At 41.7% G+C, this 18,656-nt stretch overlaps 2 protein-coding genes across 2 annotated transcripts in view; both read left to right on the top strand.

The window, feature by feature from the left end:
- NFE2L2 (NFE2 like bZIP transcription factor 2) overlaps positions 1–18,656 on the top strand; it is a 152,108-nt gene that overhangs the window by 83,228 nt on the left and 50,224 nt on the right. The gene's annotated exons all lie outside the window — the stretch shown is intronic.
- LOC140712580 (putative uncharacterized protein FLJ44553) lies at positions 12,488–13,888 on the top strand. Its single transcript, XM_073019838.1, has one exon. It carries the CDS (start codon positions 12,531–12,533, stop codon positions 13,071–13,073), a length of 543 nt encoding a protein of 180 aa, XP_072875939.1. The 5' UTR covers positions 12,488–12,530; the 3' UTR covers positions 13,074–13,888.

Genomic DNA, 18,656 nt, shown 5'->3' with positions numbered 1-18,656 from the left:
AACAAAAGTTGAGGGATTTCATCAACACTTGACTTCTCCTACAAGAAATGCTAAAGGGAGTTCTGCAATTTGAAAGAAAATGATGTTGAGGAGCAAAAAGAAATTATCTGAAGGGGCCAGGTGCAGTGACTCACCCCTGTAATCCCAGCACTTTGGGAGGCCAAGGCGGGCGGATGACCTGAGGTCAGAAGTTCAAGACCAGCCTGGCCAACATGGCGAAATCCTGTCTCTACTGAAAATACAAAAAAAAAAAAAATTAGCCGAGCGTAGTGGTGCATGCCTGTAATCCCAGCTACTTGGGAGGCTGAGGCAGGAGAATCACTTCAACCTGGGAGGCAGAGGTTGTAGTGAGCCGAGATTGTACCACCACCCTCTAGCCCAGGCAACTGAGTGAGACTCTGTCTCAAAAAAAAAAAAAAAAAAAAAAAAAGAAATTATCTGAAGGTATAAAACTCTGATAATATTAAGTACACAGACGAGTACAGAATATCATGACACAATAATAGTGGTGTGTAAACTACTCATATCTTGAGCAGAAAATCTAAAAGGTGAATCTATCAAAAATAATAACTACAACAACTTTTCAAGACATAGAGAGTAGAATAAGACATAAATAGAAACAATAAAATATTAAAAAGTGGGGGTGACCTGGGGCGGTGGCTCAAGCCTGTAATCCCAGCACTTTGGGAGGCCGAGACGGGCGGATCACGAGGTCAGGAGATGGAGACCATCCTGGTTAACATGGTGAAACCCCGTCTCTACTAAAAAATACAAAAAACTAGCTGGGCGAGGTGGTGGGTGCCTGTAGTCCCAGCTACTCGGGAGGCTGAGGCAGGAGAATGGCGTGAACCCGGGAGGCGGAGCTTGCAGTGAGCCGAGATCCGGCCACTGCACTCCAGCCTGGGCGACAGAGCAAGACTCCGTCTCAAAAAAAAAAAAAAAAAGGTGGGACAATGTAGTGTGGAGTTTTTATTAACTTTCTCTACTTTGTTTTTGCAATTAGTGTTAAGTTGTCTTTTTTTTTTTTTTTTTTGGGGAAGAAGGGAGGAATGAAGGAAGCAAGGAGAGGGAGGGGAGGACAGACAACAAATAATCCGAAAACAAATAACAATATGGCAGCAGTAAGTCCTTACTTATCAATAATAACATTGAATGTAAATGGGCTAAATTCTCTAATCAAAAGAAATATAGTGGTTAAATGGATTTAAAATACAAAACCCAGCCAGGCATGGTGGCTCGTGCCTGTAATCCCAGCACTTTGGGAGGCCAAGGAAAGAGGATTGCTTGAGCCCAGGAGTTTGAGACCAGCCTGCGCAACACAGTAAGACTCTGTCTCTATAAAGAAAAAAAAAACTTAAAAAAAAGTGAGAAAACAAGACCTAACAATCTGTTGCCTACAAGAAACACTCTTCACCTATAAATACATACATATGCCTAAAATAAAGGGATGGAAAAAGATATTCCACACAAATGAAAACCAAAAAAGAGTAGGAGTTGCTATATTTCTATCAGACAAAATAGATTTCAAGAGAAAAATATAAAAAGAGACAAAGATTATTATATAATGATAAAGAGGTCAACACAGCAAGAGGATATAACAATTATAATTGTATATGCACCCAACACTGGAGTACCCAGATAAGAAAAGCAAATGTTATTAGAATTAAAGAGAGATTTAGACCCCAATACAATAATAACTGGAGACTCCAGCACCACACTTTCAACATTGGACAGATCGTCCAGACAGAAAATCAACAAACATCCAATTTAATCTGCACTGTAAACCAAATAGACCTAATTAATATTTACAGAATATTTCATCCAATAACTGCAGAATACACAATCTTCTCCTTGGCACATGGATCATTCTTGAGGATAGACCATATGCTAGGCCACAAAACAAGTCTTCAAAAAAAAATGTTTTTAATTACAATCAGGCCAGGCATGGTAGCTCATGCCTGTAATTCTGGTATTTCAGGAGGCTGAGGTGAGTGGATCACCTGAGTGAGGAGTTTGAGACCAGTCTGGCCAACATGGTGAAACCCCATCTCTACTAAAAATACAAGAAAAATTAGTTGGGTGCAGTGGCAGGTACCTGTAATCCTAGCTACTCAGGAGACTGAGGCAGGAGAATTGCTTGAACCTGGGAGGCGGAAGTTGTATTGAATCGAGATCACGCCGCTGCACTCCAGCCTGGGTGACAGAGCGAGACTACATCTCAAAAAAAAAAAAAATTGAAATCATATCAAGTATCTTCTCGGACCACAATGGACTAAAACTAGAAATCAGTAATGTGGAATTTTGGAAACTATACAAATGCTTGGAAATTAAATGATATGCTCCTGAATAACCAGTAGGTCAATGAAGAAATTAAGAAAGAAAATTTAAACTTTCTTGAAACAAATGAAAATAGAAACACAACATACCAAAACCTGAGGAATACAGTGAAAGCAGTACTAATAGGGAATTTTATGGCTATCAGTGACCACATCAAAAAAGAAGAAAAACTTCAAATAAACAACCTAATAGTGCATCTTAAAGAACTAGAAAAGCAAGAGCAAACCAAACCCAAGTTAGCAGAAAAAAATAATAAAGATCAGAGCAGAAGCCAATGAAATTGAAATGAAGAAAACAATACAAAAGATCAATGAAACAAAATATTGGCTTTTTGAAAAAATAAACAAAATTGACAAATCTTTAGTCAGACTAAGAATAAAGAAGATTCAAATAAATAAAATCAGAGACAAAAATGGTGACAACTAATACCACAGAAATTCAATGGATCATTAAAGACTACTACAAGCAACTATATGCCAATAAGTTGGAAAACCTAGAAGAATCAGATACATTATTAGACACATACAACTTACCAAGATTGAACCATGAAGAAATCCAAGAGTTTGTTAATTAAAAGTATTTCATATTTACAGAAAGATTTGTAGAAACTTAGAGAAACAATTTTTATGCACTTTATTTTTTTCTGATTTTAAATTAATACATGCTATAATCAGCAGATATATATTCATATTTTCACCTAAATATACATACAAAAATTGTCATAGGTGCACTATTCAGAATAGCCCTGAACTAGAAACAATCTGAATGTTCATCAACAGAAGAATGGAAAAATTGTGACCTATTCATACAACAGACATTACACAACAAGAACAATGAAGGAACTACAACTTTGTGCAGTCACATGTATGAATCTCACAAACATAATTGTGAGCAAAGTAAGCCAGGCACAAATGAGAACACATTATATGATTCCACTTATATAAAACTGAAAATTAGACAAAATAAATCAGTGATGTTGGCCCTAGTCAGGATGGTGTTTACCTGTTGGGATGGTGGAGATAGTAGTGACCAAGAGTAAGGCACAAGAGCAACTTTGGGGTGGTAATATTGTTCTTTTCCTTGATCATACTCACATAGGTTACATAGGTGTTGATTTTGTGAAAATTCATTGAACTGTAAACTTACCCACTTTTCTGCATGCATATTTTTATCCTTATAAAGTTTACTAAATTACTTGTACATCCTTATGATAGGAAATCTAGAAAACAGAAACTATATAGTGTTAAAAAACAGTTTTCAAAATAAGGAAACATTATGACTGTCATATAAATATAAAATGAGCACGTCAAAGGTTTTATTTAACTCATTAATTAATGAGAAAACCAGTAAGGTGTTATAGCTGGTTCAAATGGATTTGATTTACAGAGATCTATATTACCTGCCAGACAAAATTTATTTGCATTGACATGAACAGAGATCATTTGCAGTTATAACAGGAAACATTTGTATTAATGCCAATTTTCTACATCTTAACCTCTTTCTCTTCAGAGTTGTAAAATAGTCTAATCAAAGACTAGTCAAAGACAATGAAAGCAGAAATGAATGAATGAACTAACCAGGACACCCACTAAATTTCAAAGGCTTTAACATTTTTTCTTACAATACAGTAAAATCAAAACAACCTGTAATCCCTCTATTCAGCGGTAATCTATATATGCACAATTTTGTGCCATAGTTTTAAATATTACATAAGAATTGTCTTATATCTAGAGCAAAATTACTTAATTAAAATTGTTGAAAACAACTTTTCATACTGAGTACAGAGGTTTTTTTCCCCTGTGTTCTAAAAAGCCTCTGTTCACATTTCTGGTTATTTTCTTAACATATTTTCTTAGAAGGAAAAGTATTGGATCAAAAGATATGACCATTTTTAAGACTCTTGATACATATTGCCAAGTTGTTGTGGTTGTTGTTGTTGTTGCTGTTTTTGAGACAGAGTCTCGCTCTGTTGCCCAGGCTGGAGTGCAGTGGCGCAATCTCAGCTCACTGTAACCTTTGCCTCCGGTTTCAAGTGGTTCTCCTGCCTCAGCCTCCTGAGCAGTTGGGACTACAGGTGTGCACCACCACACCTGGCTACTTTTTGTATTTTAGTAAAGATGGGGTTTCACCATGTGGGCCATAGTCTCGAACTCCTGACCTCAAGTGATCCACATGCCTCAGTCTTCCAAAGTGCTGGGATTACAAGTAGGAGACACTGTGCCCAGCCTTATATTGCCGAGTATTATAGGAATACTTTGCAGCACATAATTAGGTTGGAGGGTGAGAGGAAGCAAAAATCTTTCTAAGCTACTTTCATACTCCCAGAATTACTCCTGTCTGTAAGACTTGCAGGAGTAAAATATGTTTATAGTTTTATAACTACCCACCATCTGCTTTTTTCTCTTCCTTTGCTTTTAGACTTTGAGCAAAAACCCAGTACTTGCCTAAGGAAAAAGTGTGGGTTGGCACAGCAAACCACAAAAATCTCAAGTTCTAACCAAATTTAAGGCTACAAGAGGCTTCCCTGCACTGATGGCTTCATCTGTATTAGGTTATAAATCCCTTGAGGAATTTTCTAGGACCCAATTCAAACCCTGCTTCCCGTGTTTACACATATTTTCTGATCTGTTTTGCCAGTCTTGATTTAAAATATTCTGGCAGCCAGGCGTGGTGGCTCACGCCTGTACCCAGCGCTTTGGGAGGCTGAGGTGGGTGGATCATGAGGTCAAGAGATCAAGACCATCTTGGCCAACCTGGTGAAACCCTGTCTCTACTAAAAATACAAAAATTAGCCGAGCGTGGTGGTGTGTGCCTGTGTGCCTGTAGTCCCAGCTACTAGGTAGGGTGAGGCAGGAGAATCACTTGAACCTGGGAGGTGGAGGTTGCAGTGAGCCAAGATCCTGCCACTGCACTCTAGCCTGGGCAACAGAATGAGACTCCATCTCAAAAAAATAAATAAATAAAAAATAAAAATTCTGGCCAGGCGCTGGGGTGGGTGGCAGGTGCCTGTAATCATGCCTGTAATCCCAGCACTTTGGGAGGCTGAGGCAGGTTGATCACGAGGTCCAGAGATCGAGACCATCCTGGCTAACACAGTGAAACCCTGTCTCTACTGAAAATACCAAAAATTAGCTGGGGGTGGTGGCACACACCTGTAGTCCCAGCTACTAGGGAGGCTGAGGCAGGAGAATCGCTTGAACCTGGGAGGTAGAGGTTGCAGTGAGCCAAGATCGTGCCACTGCACTCCAGCCTGGGCAACAGAATGAGACTCTGTCTCTAAAATAAAATAAAATAAAATAAAATAAAATAAAATAAAATATTCTATAAGCCACATATATCTAACCTAACTTAATTCAACTATTTAATAATGTTTATTATAACTATTTAATAATTTAACTATTTAACTATTATTAAATTATTAAATAACTATTTAATATTAAATAACTATTTAATAATTTAATAATGAGACCCAACTTAATTCAACTATTCTATCAATTGCCTACTAAGTGCCAGGAACTGTGGTGTACTAGGCCTAGGGTAAGTGGTGAGCAAAACAGACTTTTTCCTGCTATAGGAGCAGAAAGGTGTAGTACCTTTCTTCATCCATCATAAGTGTCACAGTTGACACTCCTGTAACAAAAGACAGATTAACAAGATAAAAGCATAACAAATTTATTTAACCAAAGTTTTACATGATATGGGAGCCTTTAGAAATGAATAGCTCCCCCACACTCCCCCAAAAAAGAAATGAATATCCAAAGATGCAAGGAAAACTGTTTTTATGCTGAGACTTGATGAAGAATGGACAGCCATGTAGAAATGTGATTGGACAAGAGTATGATCTTACTGTAATAGGCTGAGGAAGAAACCCAGCAAGGCCTGCCTTTCTGTTTAGGTTCTTCTGGGTCTCTTCATGTAGCATTCCTTCCTCCTGAGTATGGGTAGGACTCCTCTGGAATGAGAGTCTTCAGGATAAAACGGAGAGAGTGACCTGGAGGTTTTATGACTTGCTTTGCAGAAGAGGGGTCCTAGCTTCTAGGACCTGCCATAGGGAAGAGGATTTCTCTCCTTGCTTTAGAGGAGAAAAGGGGGCAAGTGACAGGAGAGCAGAAGGTCAGAGAACACTGACTTCTGAGGTCCTTCCAGTGTCCTTCAGTTTAAAGTACTACGCCAAGGGCCGACCGTAGTGTCTCACACCTGTAACCCCAGTACTTTGGGAGGCTGAGGCGGGCAGACCAATTGAGATCAGAAGTTTGAAACCAGCCTTACCAACACGGTGAAACCCCGTCTACTAAAACACAAAAATTAGCCAGGCATGGTGGTGGGTGCCTGTAATCTCAGCTACTTGGGAGGCTGAGGCAGGAGAATTGCTTGAACTCAGGAGGCAGAGGTTGCAGTGAGCTGAGATCGCACTACTGCACTCCAACCTGGGTGACAGAGTGAGACTCTCTCTCAATAAATAAATAAATAAATAAATAAATAAATAAATAAAATAAATAAGTAAGTAAAGTACTCAGCCAAGTGAGGTACCATACTTTGGGGTAACATGTCCTGAGTCCTGACACTGCGCTGAGGATTTAGAAAGGATGATTACCGTATACTATATAAAATATAGCCATATATATAGAAGGAAGATTATACATTTTAATGTCAGCTATTTATTATTTTGTTTTATTTCTTTATTTTGTAGAGACAAGGTCTTATTATGTTGCCCAGGTTGGAGTTCAGTGTCCATGCCTAGGCGCGATCATAGTGCACTGCAGCCTTGAACTCCTGGCGTCAAGGGATCCTCCCGGCCTCATCCTCCCAAGGATATTTATTATTTTGTTATATTGGTAGGTAGGTCTCTTACCAACTGGATACAATTCTCCTTAAAGGCAGGGGCCATGTCTTTACTTCTCTGGTATACTCCAAAGTGCTGAGCATTTAATAAGCATCCAGTGGAGAGCAACCCAGTTGAAAACATTAGTGCCTCATGTCTGCATGAACCAAGCTTACCTTCTAGCTCTTCACAGAATCTCCGTGGGAATAAGTAACATGATTGGAAAACATGAAATAACTTATTATGTAAGTGATCATTTTATACTTTGTATCATCACCAATAGGTGGCACCATCAATTTTAAAATTATGTTTTCTATTGTTTATAGCCCAAAATTGTATTTATGGTGTTTGTTCAATGGATGTTTATTGGACTCCATGTATGTAGAAACTGCTCAGCTCACCACTACTAACAGAGTGAAAATAAAAGTACTACAGACACGCTTTATCATACTTTCTTTTCTAGTAATACCCTAAAACACATGTATTTCCACTTTCATATTTCATCCCCATTTTAAAAAAACAACATCTGAATCTTGGATAACAACACAAAAACAACGGTTTTACAATTTTGTCCGTGTGTGTGTGTGTGTGTGTGTTCCAACCCAGCTTAATATCTGATTGTAAAAGGGGAAAAGGGATGCAAAAATCAATAAAAAGCAAATTTTAAAACCTGGGTTTTAGTGGGGGAAGGGGACCTACCAGCAGAATTTAACCCGAGTTGGCTTTCTAGTTAACACAATTTACCACTCCTGTCTTTCTTTCCTTTTGGAAGATAACAAAAGTTTGATCCAGGCACAGAAGAATTATTTCAACAGCGTCCAAGGCCGCACAATCCCATCTGGAGATAATAAAAGGCCCCATTTCTCTGTGTTTATTTCAAGAGGTTCGTTCTTTGGAATGACCTGAGGTTGCAAACTATAGAGCAGTTGCCAGCTGAGGAGGACTGCAGCTTGAGTGCTACTCAGGAAGTCTCTATGGACCTGGGATAACTCTGAGATTTCCTTAGCGTAGAAAGAGGCCCCTGTGCCCTTCCTTCTCTACAAGATGAGGGCAAAAAAAGGAACAAACGAGAAAAAGGGGGGAAAGGGAGCAGTGAGGAAATGGAACTGCAGTATTTGCATCAAATACCATATATTAGTCACTAATTCATGAATTTATCCACCTACTGCTGAGAGAAAAGGAAACTCTGCCCAAGTCTGTGCCTGTTTTTGAGACGGAGTCTCGCTCTGTCGCCCAGGCTGGAGTGCAGTGGCGCGATATCGGCTTATTGCAAGCTCCGCCTCCCGGGTTCACGCCATTCTCCTGCCTCAGCCTCCCGAGTAGCTGAGACTACAGGCGCCCGCCACCAAGCCCGGCTAATGTTTTGTATTTTTAATAGAGACGGAGTTTCACCGTGTTAGCCAGGATAGTCTCCATCTCCTGACCTCGTGATCTGCCCGCCTTGGCCTCCCAAAGTGCTAGGATTACAGACGTGAGCCACCGCACCCGGCCGTCTGTGCCTCTTTTTACTGAATGTCTTTAAAGTGCGATGAATGGTATTAGGGAGTTGGGAAGATGCAAAGAGGGAACATACAAGGGAAGGGTTTTTGTCATTCAGGAGCTTCCAAGCTAGTAAACCATAAGAGTGTCTTGTATATTGGTGGTTAGAAGTGTGGACTCTGGAGGCAGGTTGCTTTATTCATTTGAACCTCAACTCCACCACGTATGCACGTTTGTGCTAATTTCAAGCAAAGGGAAATACCGATCCACCTTTACACTACTCTGCAAAAAAGAAAAATTTTCTGTCCTCTGATGTTTGTAGAAATTCAAAATAAATTTTAAATGAAGTAAAGCAATGAGGCAAAGTTTTTATTTCAAACCATGAGCCCTTCTCTCCCCACTAGTTGAGAATCTCTGTGATACTTATTCAATGTGATGAAAGATTGCTCAGGCTCAGAGAGGGGCAAGTTATGATTGGAGACAATGACTTTGCAACATAATCAATTCATCTAATTTTGCTATTACCTTGACAGCCTAGGTCCAGGAGCAAGGAAATTAGATGGTGTGTCCTATTCAGAGTTGGGATTGGCAAGACTGGCTCATGGGGCAGGGATGATGAAACCAGCAGGCTGGTCGAAGCCTTTGCTAAATGTCTCCCCATGGAGCCCAGGCTCAGAAGGGGCTGTCCAGCCTTCTGCAGCCCTTCCTAGGCTGCCATAAAAATGTACCACTGGGCGGCTTCAAACAACAGAAACGTATACTCTCACAGTTCTGGAAGCTAGAAGCCCAAGACTAAGGGATTGGCGTGGTTGGTTTCTTCTGCAGTCTCCAAAGAAGAATCTGTTTCATGCCTCTTTGCCAGCTTCTGATGGTGGCAATTTCTGGTATTCCTTGTCTTGTAGATGCATCACTCACATCTCTGTCTCCATCTTCACATGATGTTCTTGCTGTCTCTTTGCATCTTTACATGGCCTTCTTCACATGGACATTAGTCTTGTTGGATTAAGGGCCCACTCTACTCTTGTATGACCTCATCTTAATTAATTGCATCTACAACGACACTATTTCCCCCAATAAGCTCATATTCTAAGGTACTAAGGGCTAGGACTTCAACATATCTCACTGAGGGGACAAAATTCAACCTACAACAGGCCTGATGGCAGGGAAGAGAGCTGAGTGTTGTAGGGGGAGAAGGAGGGACTGAGGGCTGGTCAGAGTGGCAGGGAGTGCAGGGTGGAATTCTCAACACTCAGGAATGGTGGAGGTGGCTTTGGTCTCAAACTGATCCGAGTTTAGGATAACTATATCGGTTTATGCAGATTTAATTGTGCCTCCAGTTTTAGAACTTTTTTTTTTTTTTTTTTTTGAGATAAGGTCTTGCTTCATTGTCCAGGCTAGAGTGCGGTGGTGTGATCATAGCTCACTGTAGTGCTAACATCTTGGGCTCAGCCTCCTGATTGGCTGGGACTACAGGCACACTGCACTATGCCCAGCTTTTTTTTTTTTTTGATTTGTGTAGAGATAGGGTCTCACTAGGTTTTCCAGGCTGGTCTCAAACTCCTGGGCTCAAGCAGTTCTCCAGCCTTGACCTCCCAAAGTGCTGGGATTATAGGCATAAGCCACTGCACTCAGCCTAGAACACCATTTTTTAACCATCAGAACTTGACTTGGATATGTGAGTTAAGTGCTTTACTAAAGTCCCAGTGTAGATGGATTTAGTCCTCTCCAGAGGCTTGGGGTGATAATCTGGTTGGAAATGAGAAGCTCGGGGACTTGTCTTAAGCTGTGCTTTATGGCAAGCTCATCATGTTTACATTCTCTTATTGCCTGGATCCAAGAGCATCTCCTGGGTTCTTCCTGTTAGAATGCTGAATGTCCATGGAGAGTTTAAGATAAGGAAGATGAAGGCTGTCTCCCAGCTGAAACTGGTGCAGCAGATCATGCAAAGTAAAACCTCAGCAGCTTTGATGAAATAGAGCAGAGGGCCTGGGTGTCTGTCAACTCCAAGTGGAAGATTTCCCCCAGCTTTCTATGTAACTGTGCTTCCACTGAGCAAGCCAGACATAGACTTGAATGTCATCACAATTTGTGCCTGTGACATATTTCCCCAAGAACAGCACATATTGAACTTTTACATTCTTCATAATATGGAAGGAAAGGTATTGACTGAGCCACTCCTTTATGCCTCAAGACATCTCATATATATTTATATGGATACATACATGAATGTATATATTCTGTCATAATAACATATTCTATTATTACCTTTTTATTATAGCACAATGTTAGGATAGGCTACACAGGCTGCAATTAACCCCCAAATAGATGTTTATATTAGGCATCATAAGCCAGTGCAGGGGCTCTCTGGCAACATCTCTAAGTGGTGACTTGGAGGTTCAGGCTCCTTTCATCTTGAAATGCCATCATCTTCAGCATTTGGCCTCAAGAGTGCCAGAGAAGGAGAAGAGAGTGTGTATAAGACCACACTGCGCCGGGCGCGGTGGCTCATGCCTGTAATCCCAGCACTTTGGGAGGCCGAGACGGGCGGATCACGAGGTCAGGAGATCGAGACCATCCTGGCTAACCCGGTGAAACCCCGTCTCTACTAAAAAAATACAAAAAACTAGCCGGGCGAGGTGGCGGGCGCCTGTAGTCCCAGCTACTTAGGAGGCTGAGGCCGGAGAATGGCGTGAACCCGGGAGGCGGAGCTTGCAGTGAGCCGAGATCCGGCCACTGCACTCCAGCCTGGGCGACAGAGCGAGACTCCGTCTCAAAAAAAAAAAAAAAAAAAAAAAAAAAAACACACACAATTTATAAATTTAGACAAAGAAAGAGAGACTTGATTTCTTATAAAGGGTTATAACCTTCAAGGTGGCTATCCCACAGGCTGGGAAGCACAGCTTTCAGCAGAAGCCCAGAGACAAGCGCTTTGAAGACAGAGGGGTTGGGATGGAGCTTTATGCTGAACAGGTTGACCAAATATAATATTCAACAGGTTACAGGAGGAGCTGTGAATATTAATGAAGGTGGTCCTGACACATGCGTATCGAACAAACATGCATGTAACACATGACCCATGTTCACTTTGGGATAGAGACTTAACATTTCAATGTATTACAGTTAGGCCCTACACATCAAAAGGTCGTTTTAGGACACAAAAGCTCACAAGTACACAATCTCTGTAAACTAGTCAGAATCAGTCCATGGTTGGTGGTCTTATCAGGAAAAAGTTATTAAAATTAGTCTCTCATCCAATGAAAGATGTAGTTATGGCTGGTGGAACGGGGGTTCAGTTGGGCAGTCTATGAGCAGGATGATTTGTAATTGTTTAAATATTGCTTATCTTGAGGCCAGTGCTTGTTTAGCTGCTAGAGAAAAAGAAAATCCTTGTGGCAGTTAGAGCACAGTTTCTTCCTTAGGTGTAGGAGTATATGACTTCCCCTCACCTGGCATAGCCTTAGGTCCTGTTTATAATTTGGTGTCTTATTGCCACAAAGAATCTGTTCTGTGAGTCATGTGATCTCTACTGGAACATTAATGCTGCTTAGTTGTTGTGTCTAAACCATAGAAGAGAGGGGGAGTATCATTAGACATGTCTGACCTCCCATCATAGCTGGGAACTAGACTTAAATTTTTTTTCTGGGGTCCTTTTGGCCACAAGGGGGTCCATTTAGTCAGAGGGGGCCTTGGGATTTATTTTTAGTTTACACTGCTAAGTGACAGCACTTTTCTTCTTTCACTCTGAGGTTACTGGTCTCTCTCCCTTGCCACATTGTCTTCCCCAGAGGCTCAAACTGCATGCCTAGCTCTCAGTGTACAAACTCAGGTATGCAAGAAATATATCTTTATTCTTTTATTAATCTACCTAATTTATATTTTAAGCCTCCACTCTATGTTGGAAGGTGTCAGCAATGAATTTCATCATTTTGGTATTTCTCTACCTTTAAAGATATGTTTACATTTGGGGTGGGATGAGGGCTTGGTGGAGGGGAGGGTGGTTAGGTTGTGCCAAGGTATTGGGAAATCCATTTGTTCCTCATGTCAGCTGTTTGAGGAGGCACCAACCCAGATGTGCACAGTTCCTTCTGGCCTTCCTTTACCAATACTGCTGCACCTGTGCCTCCTTCCTGTTTGCATGGCCCATTTGTGCCCAGCATCTCCCTGCTATTTTGGGGCCACTCCAGGGTCTAGGAAGTTCTATAGGCTTACAACATACAGTCATTCTTCTCTCCAGCTTGCTGCCTCCCTAAGACACAGAGGTAGAGAAGTAGGAAGGGACCTACCCTACTCAGGCCTTTGCCCTCTCACTTTTCATCCATCCTTCTTCCCACTGGTGGAGGGATGTGTTTCTAGTCTTCCAGGGAGGCCCCTCTCTCCTCAAACCATTTTCTTCCAAATACTTTGGCTTTATTCCAAATCCTCTCTAGTCCTCTGAGATTTTTTTATAACACAAAACACAACTTACAGAAGTTGTGTTGTTGTTTTGCTGTTTATCTTGTCACATTATTTCCCTACCTTGAGGCAATAGGACAAGGGCTTGCTGTCCAAGACATGGAGGCAGGGAGGAAGGGGTAGGGGAATACTAAGAAAATTTTTAAAAATTTCTTGATCGCATGTGTATCACATTTAACTTTATCAGATCCTTGTGAGGTGAGCATCTGTATGTCATTGTTCTGAAACTAACAGTGAGGGGACGAAGCATTGATGGGAGTTCTTACAATATATTTGGGAACTCGCAGGTGAGGGCCTCTCCTGCCTGATTGGTCTTTAAATGTACCATCCCGACCCACCCACCTCAATCCCCATGTCTTGATCCTGCAGTCTTGGTGATCAAGCTTTCAGTTAAAAATTGGGTGATCATGAGCTAGTTAATCCAATTAAAAAAAAAAGAATTAGGATCTGGGCTCAGAAGCCCCACAGCTGTGAGAGGCTGGCCATAGATTACTAGCCTTCTAAATGTGGAAAAGATTATTCCTTTCTCTGGCTGTTTAAGTCTCACCTACCTCAGTTATCAACACTGTCTCATCCTGCCTCAGTTATCAACACACGCCCTAGAGTAAATCTGTTCCCTGGGGGTGGAAACAGAAGGGGCTTGTCACGGTACACTGATGAAAGGAAAGGAAACATTAAGACGGCTTAAGTGGAAAGGCCACACACGGCTTGTACTAGAGAGACACCATACTAAAGCAAAACGTCGTTTAAAAAAATTCTGACTCGTCATGTGCTCAGAAATGCTCAAACGGGTACAACCATCACCAGGGGTGGGACGGGAGGGCAGAGGGAAATAAAATATGAAGCATCAAAAAAAAAAAAAATTCTGACTTATATTTGTGAAATTCAATAGAATCCTATTCATTAAATGGATTTTAAAATCATTTCAAAGCACATTCGGCTTTCAAAAGATGTTTGTTTGAAGAATACTGTTGGCTTTTGGTCAAAAAATGAAGTTTCGGTAATGCATAGTAACAACTGTAGTGTAATTACTGGCAGCAAAATACCAGGTGCCAGACCAACCCTTTTCTAACCATTTAAGAGAGCCAAGCCAAGCAAAAATGCCCAGCCTAGCCTTACCCAGAAGTTCAAAAGCTCGGCCTTTGTTACCAGGAAAAAATTAATTCAAAGAGCAAAGCCATTATTAGGCACAACCAGGTATACTGTTGTAAACATCTTTTGTTAATACATGTTGAAAGCTGAACTTTCTCACATTTGAATGAAAGAGGGCTGCTTAAAGAGAGTTTAAACCAAGCCAGGTTCAAGATTTTTTTTCTTTTCTTTCTTTTTAGATTTCTGACATCATATCTGTGGGATCCACACAGTGGGGAGGTGCTGGCCTTGGAATCCATGGTTCCCCAGCTTTCATTTTAATTTAGAATTACAGTGTTCTCTGTTAGCGTCAAGGGAATGAACCTGAAGAGAAAAGACCAAACATAGAACGGTTACAGGGAAGAAAAATATGAAAAGACCTAAAGATGCACTTCCTCATTATATGTAAGGAACCTATTTCCTAGAATCCTATAAAAAGCTCAAGTGAATTTGCTTCAGTTAATAAATGTGATTTAATTATAATGATAATACCACAGCATATGTTTTGTTTCCTCTTTTTTAATTGCTTCCTGTTAATTATCGAGAGAAGAAATTCAGTGTAACTTTTTTGTATTCTGATAATGATGAGGCTGTCTCATGTATTCTGTATGTGCTTCACAATGTATGCGTATGTGTGTGTATATAGTTAAGTTGAAGAAGATAGCCATGTGTGGTCGCTACAGACAGATGTAAGGCTAAAGAAAGGGCTCCATGGTGTTAGAGCAAAACCCCATCATAAAAAGCTCTTTGCTATACTTAGGACCTGATTGTATCGGGAAGAAAAACATTCAGTCTTGGAATGACCTGAAAAACCTATGGTATGAACCTACTCCCCTTTCCTCACCCTGGTATTAGAATGAAGTTCTACAGTTCAGCTAAAGTGACCAATTCACTTTGGTTCATCCATGTTCCATGTCTCAGGAAGACAGGAAGAGTCTGGGCTACCCTAGGTTCAGCTGATGGAGTCTAATGGCCCTGTATGCCTCTTCACCAGTAGGATGGTGGTGGCTGACATCACTGACATGGACTGTGGGGCTGGGACTGTTCTGACCACCTTATGTGTCCCTCTCATTTGGTCCTCACAGTGTCCTGAAAAGTTTGGTGGCTATCTGCGTTTCACACATGAGGAAACCAAGGAAAAGGGAGAGTAAGCTATTAGGTTGAACTACATGGAATTCCTGTTTGTGTAGATCAAAAAGGTTAAATATCAGCAAATGCATATTATTCAACCTACAACTTGCCCAATATCACAGAGTTGGTAGGTGATGACCCCAGAGTTTGAACTCTTAACTACCCAGGATCATAGCTACATATCTGTATTACAGATGACAGACCCAGGCTCAAAGAAAATGCACTATTTTATTTATATATATATATAAATATATACATATATTTATCAGTAATTAGTAAATTATGTCCTTTCTTCTCCAGTCTGTGGCTTCAACTGCTGATTTTATTCAGGTCATAGTGTGAAAGTTGGCTCAAGTCAGACAAGACTGCCCTGCCTGTGGCCTGTTCCTGCTGCGCAGCTAAAAGCAGCTCATCAAACCAGCTCTTTCAGGCTGGCTGCCTCAAAACCTGCCTGCCTAAAAATATCTTTCTCTCAGATGGCACACAACCATACACTCCATCTCCCCAGCTGAGCTTCCCACCATTAGAACGACTCAGCTACCCACATGCCTTCCACCCAAGCCATTGTTAAAATTCAACTGTGAACCCTATAATCCTCTCCTGTTAACACACTAATGATTAGCTTATCAGGTTACATGAACTCGATCTTGGATCAAGTGAAGTTTGTTTGGGCCTTGGGCTACAGATGGGTAAGGTCAGGTGCATGAGAGTGAATCATGGACCATTAGAAGTGGCAGTAACATTAGAAGCTGTACTGGCCAGTCCCAGCATTTTACAGATGAGGAAACTGATGTTTAGGTGCCAAAGCCTAGGTGTCTTGACTTCAGGGTGACCAACCATCCCAGTTTGCCTGGGACTGAGGAATTTCCTGGCTGTAGAACTTTCAGTGTTCAAACCTGGAAAGTCCCAGACAAACTGGAACAGACTGACCACCGTGCTTAATTGGGAGCCCAAAACTCTTCCACTTGTCTGGACAAGTCAGGTTTGAGTGCGCCCTTGTGGTAAGAATCCCCAGGCTGCTTGGTACAGCTCAAAAATGCCAAGTGGGGAAATGACCACTAACCTGGTTTACCAAGGCTGGGTCGCCTTCAGTCTCTAAGCATGGACTTGGGTGCCACGCGGGAGCAGCCATATTGCCCTATGACTGACCAAAGTGTTAGCCTCTTGGGCCACAGCATTTAGGGAAGCTGGTTTCATAGAGATGGTCTCAGAAAATAAGGCTGTGGTTGGTTTATGTACTTCATAGAGATAGGACCACTGTGTCAGTCACAGCTCCGTGGTTCTCAAAGCCTGTGGGTGGAGTGCTGCTGCTGTTTGTCTCTGCTGCACATGGCTGCACAGAGGTTGGGAATGGAGAAGTATTTGGGCAGGGAGATGGATCAGCAGGGTTCCCCGTGCTATCATCATTTCCTTTTTTAGAAGTTTTGTCATTTAGAGGTTTTGAATCTTGCAATAAGTGGTCATCCTTGATTAACTTTGGACTTTTTCCCTTAAATGTCAGGCACCTAATTTTAAACTTTTTCCTCGTTTTACTTCTCCTCCCAGGCTATTTTGTCCTCAGTCCTTGGTTGCTTGGCAGTTGTTTCTAATATAGCGCCTCCTGCTTTCCGTTCAGCTGGGATCCAGCTCTAGCTCACGCCCTATACCTGGGGCCTATGTGTGTAAACTAAAGAAGGGAAGGAGGCTGGGCGTGGTGGCTCACGCCTGTAATCCCAGCACTTGGGGAGGCCGAGGTGGGCGGATCACGAGGTCAGGAGATTGAGACCATCCTGGCCAACGTGGTGAAACCCTGTCTCTACTAAAAATACAAAAATTAGCTGGGCATGGTGGTGCATGCCTGTAATCCCAGCTACTTGGGAGGCTGAGGCAGGAGAATAACTTGAACCAGGGAGTCGGAGGTTGCAGTGAGCTGAGATCACGCCACCACACTCCAGCCTGGGCGACAGAGCGAGACTCTGTCTTAAAAAAAAAAAAAAAAAGAAGGAAATCAGGAGACAAGGAAGGAATAACACAAGAATCCCAGCCAGACAAAATTGTTAGTGCAAGTTCTCTTCAATATTCTCTTTCCTGCATGCATTGTTTTAACATACCCCCAAACCCACCTCCACTTCCATCCCTACCTCTACACACATCTACGAGCATCTAAACTTCCCACGGCCCACGCTTGCTCTCAACCATCACTAAAATGGCCTTAGTGCCCAAATAACACATTTACTGATCTGGTAAACGAATCCCTGATGATGGGGGTTAAAGTTAGAGGTGCAGCCCTCAGAAGTGAATCTGAACTTTGATCTTTATAGTTAATATCCTGCCGAGGCTATCTTAACACTTTAATAAATGTAGTTCTTATGGAGGAACTGTGGTGCTGGGAGGGCAGGTAGTGGCAGGAAGCATAGTGGAGGATTATTTTCGGAAGAGCTCTGTGATGAGCTCTTTTTTTCTTTTTAACAAAGAAAAATACAGGATGCCCAGTTGGATTTGAATTTCACATAAACAACAAATAATTTTTTGGTACAAATATGCTCCATGCAATATTTGGGATATACATATACCAAAAATTATTTCTTATCTGAAATTCAAATTTAACGGGGCATCCTGTATTTTACCTGGCAATTCTATCTGTGACCTGTGATGGCTCCTAAATATGCAGCCTGTGCAGTAGAGGGGCAGGATTGCTGTGGAGTTTGGAAGTTTCCAAATTCTGGCAGAAGGCAACCACCCCTTCAGGGAGGGCATTGCATGATATAGTCAAGTGAAATTGCTGCCCCCACAGCCAACCCTGCTGATGCCTGCGGGCATCCAAGGCAGGCCTGAATGGAACATGCCCGGAGACTGGCCAAGGTGCCAGTAAAGTGGGTGTGTTCTGCCAGATCCTTCCAAGAACGTAAAGTGTCTAGTTCTGGTGCTGACAATTGACCTAATATCCACCACAGTGGAACACTATTTTTAGGTCTGAGGAAGGAGTGCGAGATTTTAAAAATAAGGTAGTAGATATAGGGAAATTACATTCAAGAAGCTCAATCCTGAATGTGAGTTTAAGACCAGGAAATGCAATATATTAGATCTAGCAAAGGTTCGTACAAGTAGCTTTCCATATATAAATACCTAACACTGACCATGCATGGTGGCTCACATCTGTAATCCCAGCACTTTGGGAGGCCAAGGTGGGCAGAATCACTTGAGGCCAGGAGTTCAAGACCAGCCTGGCCAACATGGTGAAACACCATCTCTGCCAAAAAATAAAAAAATTAGCCAGATGTGGTGGTACGCATCTGTAGTCCTAGCTACTTGGGAGGCTGAGGCA

The sequence above is a fragment of the Chlorocebus sabaeus genome, chromosome 10, assembly GCF_047675955.1.
Source record: "Chlorocebus sabaeus isolate Y175 chromosome 10, mChlSab1.0.hap1, whole genome shotgun sequence".
Lineage (NCBI taxonomy): Eukaryota > Metazoa > Chordata > Mammalia > Primates > Cercopithecidae > Chlorocebus > Chlorocebus sabaeus.
This window is presented reverse-complemented; position numbering and strand designations above follow the sequence as displayed.

What these genes read in the sequence shown, in the direction of transcription:
- LOC140712580 (XM_073019838.1), top strand. Translation starts at nt 12,531, where the DNA reads ATGTTGGAAGGTGTCAGCAATGAATTTCATCATTTTGGTATTTCTCTA.